Source organism: Geospiza fortis, unplaced genomic scaffold, assembly GCF_000277835.1.
Source record: "Geospiza fortis unplaced genomic scaffold, GeoFor_1.0 scaffold666, whole genome shotgun sequence".
In the NCBI taxonomy this organism is placed as follows: domain Eukaryota; kingdom Metazoa; phylum Chordata; class Aves; order Passeriformes; family Thraupidae; genus Geospiza; species Geospiza fortis.
Window position 1 is genome coordinate 1,400,426 of NW_005054470.1, and position 8,044 is coordinate 1,408,469.

An 8,044-nucleotide genomic window follows, 5' to 3' on the forward strand; every position below is an offset into this window, starting at 1 on the left:
CATTTTGGAAATTTACCTACATTGAAACTGCATTCATGTTTTACATATCATGTCCATTAGTTTTTCAGTGGGGAAAGATCTATGTGTCAACCACTTTAGATGTACATTTTGTGGTGCATCTTCTTAAGTACCAGTAGTTTAAGTAGGTAAGTGTTATGGTTAGTGTAAAATAATTGTCCAATAACATGCAGATAACTTTGTTACAAGGAAAGACAGACATCTCAGGAAATCCTAGGATGTTGGCTGTTGTCTTTAGACATTCTCTATCCCTTTAAAATTAAGTAAAAGGTGGAAGATGATCTGGTCAACAAAAGTTGTTCTGGTCGAGGTAAGTGTACAAAAAGTATCTCCTTGTGTGCACAACTTCAAAATTAACATGGTGTTGTTAATTTGATACCATATCATAGGATATAACACTGTGGTAGGTTATTTGATGGGTACAGCTGTCAAATTTGCATTGCAATAAAGGTTCATAGGCCTCATTCTGGAATAGAGATGTTTTTAGGAGCAAGATAGGGTAGATGCATAAAATCTCACACTTTCTGTGTCAACAGTTGAACTCATTCTAAGATTCTTTTACCAGCTTGGTTTTACTCTATCCTAAAACATCAAGCAAAATAGAGTTATATTTCATAATAGTATAATTTACAGTAGATGCATCACTGCATTGTACTGGTAATGCACAGCACAGTGTCACACTCACTCTGAAGAAGCAATTCTGGTAATTCAGGCCATCAAAAGAAGAGCTGGAATGGGAGAATGAAGTGTGCATGTGGGATCTTTATGGTGGTGCAAAATACTATCAGTGATTTAAGGTGAGCAATGAGGAATGGGGTAAGCCATTCCTAGTGTGTCTAAAAGAAAGCTGATATTGGTGCTGGTCTTGGGAGAAGCTACACCTTGATCTAGTCAGGTCCCCAGTCAGGAGGATGTTTCTGAAGCAGAAGGGCCAAAGGCTGTATGTAAACAGCACTTGATCTTTCCGAGGCCACAAGGGAGGCATGCAGCAAATGTGAGGTTTTTAGTATCTCTCTTTTCAAGCCCAATGAGTGTTTAAAACAGCCATTTTAATTTAGGTAAAACAGAGCTTATTTACTTTTTTTTCCTTTCAGGAAAGCATGCACGCTTATGCAGCAAATGTGTACACTACCGTTATAGAAGAGCTGATGAAAGGAAAACAGCGCAAATTTATTGCAGTGGAGCAGGAATTCTTTCGACTCTGGTGGGATATGGTAGCCACAGATACACAGAAGCAGCAGGTAAATTACACTGGAACCATGCTTCCTGCTAAAAAAGAATTCACACTTTTCAGGGGATAAATAGGGGCACAGTACTTCACCATTTGCTTTTTACCCAGGTCTGATGTAAGCTGCCTCTGAATCTAGTACTTAAAGGAATTTAAAGGCAGTTGCAAGAGGTTAAACCCCAGCTATAGATTAGAGCAGTAGGAGGTGGTAACCTTTGCACTGAAGATTTTTTACACTTCACATTTCTTGTTTCATGGCAACTTACTTATCTGGGGCCATGCTACTTCGAGATGTGGGTGAACCTGAAACAGGCTGCACCAATATCCATTAAAACATCTGACACCTCTCACTGCTCACAAGACGGAACTTTTTGTTCTTTCCAGTTAAGTACTGCTCAAAAACCTGCCCTTTGTAAGCACAGATAGTACAGCAAAGCAGTGACTGTACATTTAATGGCAGTGATTTTTTTCTAGTAACATCATTGTGGAGTTCTATTTGTCACTTCTTCTTTCCTCTGACATGAAACAAACATGCTGAATCAAAGACTGGACTGATAGGCTAGCAGCTGGTTGTTTATTTTGGATCCTAAAACCAAAGGGTGTACAGGTGCAACTTCCCATGGGCACTTAGAACTCCACAGTCTGTTTTGTTACCAGGATCCTATCAACAGTTCTTTACATTTCAGTTTGTTTAAAGTTCTGAATGTTTGAAGCATTGTGCAAAACCCACACCTCTTGTCTGGTTTTCTTCACATAGTTCTTCACCATTCTAAATCTTCTGTTATGTTCTGTATTCAAATAACAGCCTGTGCACAGCTGATATCTTGCAGAAGAGATTTTGCTGGGTTTAGGTGGTTTACAGTGTTTGTAAACTCTGCCCATATTCGCCTGTTGTAGGACAATTTTCTTGTAGTTTTGTTTAATTAGAAAGCTGTACTGTAAGTGGGGAAGAAAACAGCATAGGAACTGCTTTGTAGGACAGGAAAGTCCTCCAACTTTCAAAGGTATGTTGGTGTTATTTCAAGTATGTTCTGCTGCTGTAAGCCAAATGTAAAGTCAAGGCCCATGTTTCTAATATCTATTCCTGCTATTATGTGGAATCCAGAAGAATAATGTGTACCACATTTGACCTTGGTAGTGCAAAATTTAGTACCTATGATTCAGACTTTAGTTTCTTAGCATAATTACTTGTAATTGTTGCTTTTTCACACTGTATAGTCAGTTCTCCAGTTACTTTATAGTTTCTTCTCTCAAAATTAAAATGTTTAAAACTAATTCCTCTTAAACCTGCATGTCTAACCTTGAAACTCTAATTTGCAGATAAATTATATGTTTTTAACATTACCAAGTTGCAAATATTGGTCCCTGAAATTAGGTCGCTCTGGTTACTGCCCTGCTTTTTCCACTTGAACTCTCGCATTAATGATTTTCTGTGGTATAGGCACTCTGGCTTTAATTTTCCTTTTTTTATTTTTTGTCATTTAGCAGTTTGCTTGATTCTAGTTTGTTTTGAAGCATCTAGGATTTAATTCTAGTGTTGTTTTGGAGCTTTGTATTGGAACTATAGCATTAAAGACTAGTGAAAGGTACAGCCTGGGTGTCGTAGTTGAGATGGTCACAGTACAAAGCAACACACTCCATTTTCAGAAGGCTTCAAACCTGTTTTTATTATAGCATGCATGCTTTTTATACATTCTTACAAAACTCATAAGTTTACCCATTGGTCAGAAGAGACAAACAAAGTGCTTATTGGAACAGACAATTGCAGTTTTCTCTTATTTATCCTTGTTTCTTTCTTGGTTTCTATGTCAATGACCTTGGTAGAAAATTCTTTCGGGGGTAAACATGGATACTCTTATCAAACTTCTCTCTGACTCAGAAAATGCTGTAAAACCTCTTCCACACCTGGGTACAGAAGTTGGTTTTTCAATTCAGACAAGAGAATATGTAAGAGTGAAATGTACTGCAGCAGTATTCAGCCAGATGGGAACCTTGTAATTCTTAGCACGTTATTTACACTGAATTTTCTTGTGTGAACCATTCCTATCTCCTTACTGTGGGTTGGTGTCTGGGTGCTTTAACTAGGGGGGAAAAAAAGATGTGTAGCCACTTCTGTCTGCTTTGTAGGCATGAGTTGATGGTAGTATGGTCCCAAGGATCACAGATATGTTCTAACAGCATAGCGTGCTGCTGCTTATAGTACTACTGCATCTGTTTCCTCCATTCCTCCTTCCTTTTGCTCCCTTCTGATCAGAAAAAGTGCTTGTCTTGTACAGATACTGTTTTATTTTCTTTTTTGGGGAAATGCAAGATTGGTATTACTTAAATTACTTGAATTATTTTTCTTGTTTTTCCAGCCTCTCAGTGGTTCCACAAAACTTACATTAAAAAAACATTTCTGTGGCCCCAAGTTTGGATCAGAGGTATATTTTGGACATCCATCCAAATGGGGAATAATAATTACAGATTCTTTTCATGTAGGTCAGGGCCAGTTCTGTGCTGACACCAGATATCAGTTATCTGGTCTCCCAGCATGCTAATCAGTCACCACAGTCGGCTGGAACTAATTTAGGAATGCTGAGCCCTGAAGCGTTTTCACAACATTGTGAAGGAGAGAAATGATTATAATCAAAATTGACAATCTGGCATCCTATCTGAGTAGACACTGAAGGTTCCTGGGAAAATAAACATAATAGCTCTAAAAATGGCATCCTACATGACAGATTAAAAAAAAATGTTGAGGATTAAAATACGTATTTGCATAAACTTTACTTATGGGAAGTTTGAGATATCTCTGAATTTCTAAAGTAACTAAAATAAAACCAGAAGACTCCTGATGTTTTTAGAAAGGAATATAGACTATTCCTTCCTCCCTCCAAACACCACCCCCCTCTTCATCCAGCATTTGCTGAAGGCTGTACTTGTCAGCGTATCTGTTGTTTCTAGGAGCTGAAATTAAGCTCCCCCCTCCCCCACCAAGAAACTAGGAAAAATACCAGAAATTGAGGTTATCAGTGGGTTATTCAGGCAGGCAAACCGGTGGAATAACTATTTCTTAATAAAGCATTCTGTCAGTCACAAGTTGAGCAACTTGTCTGTGCCCCAAAGGCAAGACAGATGCACAGGGAGTGAGATGTTTGTGGCCATGGTGTGATGACACTGTCTGTCTCTCTCCTGGATCCCAGAGATCTAGTTTCCAGTTAAAGCCCTGAGTATTACTGCTTGCCTGGGGCTCCATTGCTGCTTGCAAGGAATTGCATATTGCTCCCTCATCCAGCCACCAAGTGCCTTCCCTAAGCCAAGCTGGATGCAGCAGGAGGAAGATTTTGGGAGAAGCATCTTCTGGTTTAATCCTCCATCTCTAGGTGCCTTGAGGCAGGCAGGATTACAGGCTGCTGCCAGTGCAGTGTCTGATGTTCAGGCAGTATAAAAAGGCATAGTAACAGCACTACTGAAAACACCAAAAAGTCAATGTCTACCTGGCATCCTTTGTTCCTGTTACCTGGATAAATCAGTGCACTGTACAGCACATGGAAATCCTTTTTTTTCCTCTGTTATTCTCCTTTAGATGGCCTCAGTACAGACAGCCCTGGATCTCACTTTTATCTCACTTTTTCTCCTAGATGCCTTCTTGATGAATGTTGTGTCTAGGTAATGTGCTAGCAAATGAATTTGCAGCCTTTTTGGATAGGACTGAAATGATGCTTATGTTCTGTGTCTTAATTTCAACATCACAGGTCCATCAGTTGCTTCAGGAGGGACGACTGGAATTTGTCATTGGAGGGCAAGTGATGCATGATGAAGCTGTGACACTAATTGATGATCAGATTTTACAGTTGACGGGTATGCAGATTTGCATTTAACTTCTATTTTTCATTGTTATGACCTTGGAGGCTTTGTTTGGTTTTCATTTTTTCCTCTCCAAAATCGCTATTAATTTCTGACTTCTTAAGAACTAATTAAAGCATTTCTTATTTTTTACTAGCGGAAGTGTTATTCGTATAAAAATTGTTGCTTAAACAAAAACCCATTAGTTTTGACATGACAGTTCTGCAGCAGGCACAAAGGTTACCAAAAGCTGGTTTGTCAGGTAGAAACTTGTTTGAAGCAGAGGCCTTTTGTGTGTGTATCTGTGTGTTTGAGAGCAAAGTTCTGGGAAGATAGTTATGATGAAATTGAGGGTATGAAACACTCCTCAAGAAAATACATGGTGGAAATTCAGAGCACAGGGAGGTTGTATTGCTTAGGCAAGGTCTTCTGCAGAATGGGGCACAGGGAATGTCACTGAGGTCAACTAAAATTAGTTGAAATTCTTCCTTGGTGAAGAAACCCTCATTTGTAATCATCATAATTTTCTGTTAGAAAGGGGTGCATATTTCCAAGAGATGCACTATTTGCCATTTTAATCTTCTAACTTTTGCATCTAACATTTGTATGTTACACCTGGCCATCTGATGTTTAAAGAGTGTTTTAGTACATGGGTTTGCTTGCATTGGTCAGTGCAAACAGAATCAGGATAACTGATGCCACCTCTGTGCTAGAGATGTCTGCTTTATGCCAGGAGGGATGTGTCAGCACCAGCTGCCATGGCTGATGGAAACTGTGCCAGGGCTGTGGTATTTCTACATGGGACACCAAAGGGACAGAAAACACTTCTGTTATTTTCTGCATCTGACTGCACAGCACCACTGGCCTTGTTCCTTGTCTGTATCTCAGTACACTCTGGCCAAGAGGAGGAGGAGGAGATGTGAACTTTTTTTTTCTCTCATCTCACTCCTGTGTTTAAAAGTTGCTTTATGGGCTTAGAGTAGAGCACTGAACCTAGGACTTCTTAAATAAAATACTAAAATGATTGAAGAGTCCTTTTGTTAAACACAAACACAGCTTTTCTGTACGTTGTAGTTAGCTGAAAAAGACATTCTTTCTAATTTAACATTTCATTCTGTGTAAATATAATCTTTATTTTAGAAAAAGAAATTTCAAGTTTGGTAATCTATTAACCAGGAACAAAAGTATTAATGTATTTTAAAATTCTCATTTGTTTGTCCTGAACCCTCTATTCAGTTTGAGTACATACAAAGAAAATTGATTATGTGGAGTTCAAGTTGAGAGGACAAAGCCAGTGCAGACATTTGTGGTCTAGATTTCATGTCTTCTATTGTCTGTCCAGAATTCCAGTCCTTTGGAGAAGCCTAGAAAACCCTGTTTCAAATATGTCTCTATCAGAATACTGAAACACATTGTGAATATTTTAGCTATGGAAGATATTAACCATGGGAAAGATGAAGTGGAAAGAGGCCTTGCAGCCTCACTTATTCAAATGTGATATTAAAATTTGAAATAGAGTTATTCCAGGGAAGATATGATTGTATTTTCAGATAGTTCTGAGCATAATTCTGTAACTATGAAATAATGATCTGCAATTTCTTGTTTCTTTTTTATTTTTTTCTTTTTTTTTTTTAATCATGAGTATCCAAGTGCAATATACCTGAGTTCCAAATAAAATCTACTGCTTTCCTGGTGGTTTTGCTTTGATTCAAATGATTTTTCTGAGTTCATGCTATTGTCTGGGCTTTCCTAGTTCAAGGGTTTCTTTCTTCAAAACTTATTTCTATATTAGTAACATTAGTAACTCAATTAGTAACATTAGTTGTAAATAACATCAAACATCAAGTTCACTATTAACCTTTGGCTTTTTTTCTTTTCATATGACTGATAATCATATTAATGCTAGTTTTTTTAGTGGATGGTTTGCTTTCCTGTCCCTTTGTCATTAATATGAGAGTAAAATTTTCTGAGAATGGGTTTTATGGTTTTTAAGCAAACTTAAACTAAGCCCCAGGTTGTTGTTTTCATGCAGATTCCAACCTGGCTATTAGCCTTAACCTAAACTGTAGCTATGTACTTTTTCTGAGACCTCTCTAATCATAATTCCTTTTTGTTGTAATCTTTTATAATGTTAATAAGTATACTTGGCATAATGATGTAAACATTTTCAGTATGAAAATGGTGTGAATGATTATATTCCCAAAACTTTGAATCCTTTGAGAAACAGCAGCAAGAAGCACTTGAAGGATACTTCAAGTGCTTACCTGTATCACAATATGCTTATTAAACTTACGAAATTAACTTCTAGAAGTGTTTCTAACCTTAACAAATTTTGCTTTGCAGAAGGTCATGGGTTTTTGTATGAAACTTTTGGCTTCAGGCCTCAGTTTTCTTGGCATGTTGATCCTTTTGGAGCTTCAGCTACAACACCAACTCTTTTTGCTCTGGCTGGTTTCAATGCTCATCTTATTTCTCGTATTGACTATGATTTGAAGGCTGACATGCAGAAAAACAAGGTAAAAATCCCCTTAGGAATGAAACCATTGCTGGCCTCTACTTACAGTAATCTAAACCATGACATTAAGATAAGAATCTCTGTCATCTGGGCAAGAAAATGTAGGTATTTCTTGTTTAAATGGGAGATGCTGATTGCGTGTGGTAATGGTGAAACATATTAAATCTGTGTTATATGGTCAATTAATGTCTTCATGGCTTCTGGTCAGTGATAAAATGGAGTCTAGCCTGAAGAAGACACAAAATGTGGGCAAATGGGCAAGTCTAAAAGGACACTGAATTAGGAGTGTTTGAAGTAGAGACATCTGGGAGTTCCAGCTTTCCCTGAGAGAATCTCGTATCTGTTGGGTTTTACATGAGCAGGTTTTTTTGTAACCTTTGGGCACTGTGTTGTCAGGCTTGGAACATTTATTTGTGCCTGTAAAATTTATGATACTAGGTCAGTTAAAGTGGCAG

General features: G+C 37.9%; 1 protein-coding gene across 1 annotated transcript; it reads left to right on the forward strand.

Annotated features, from left to right (window-relative positions):
• Positions 1 to 1,090: 1,090 nt before the first annotated feature.
• Positions 1,091 to 7,590, forward strand: LOC106631983 (epididymis-specific alpha-mannosidase-like; the record flags this gene model as incomplete). Its single annotated transcript, XM_031062851.1, has 3 exons — positions 1,091 to 1,259; positions 4,984 to 5,089; positions 7,418 to 7,590. Coding segments are annotated over exons 1-3 (420 nt in total), but the record flags the coding sequence as incomplete, so codon positions are not given.
• Positions 7,591 to 8,044: the final 454 nt, after the last annotated feature.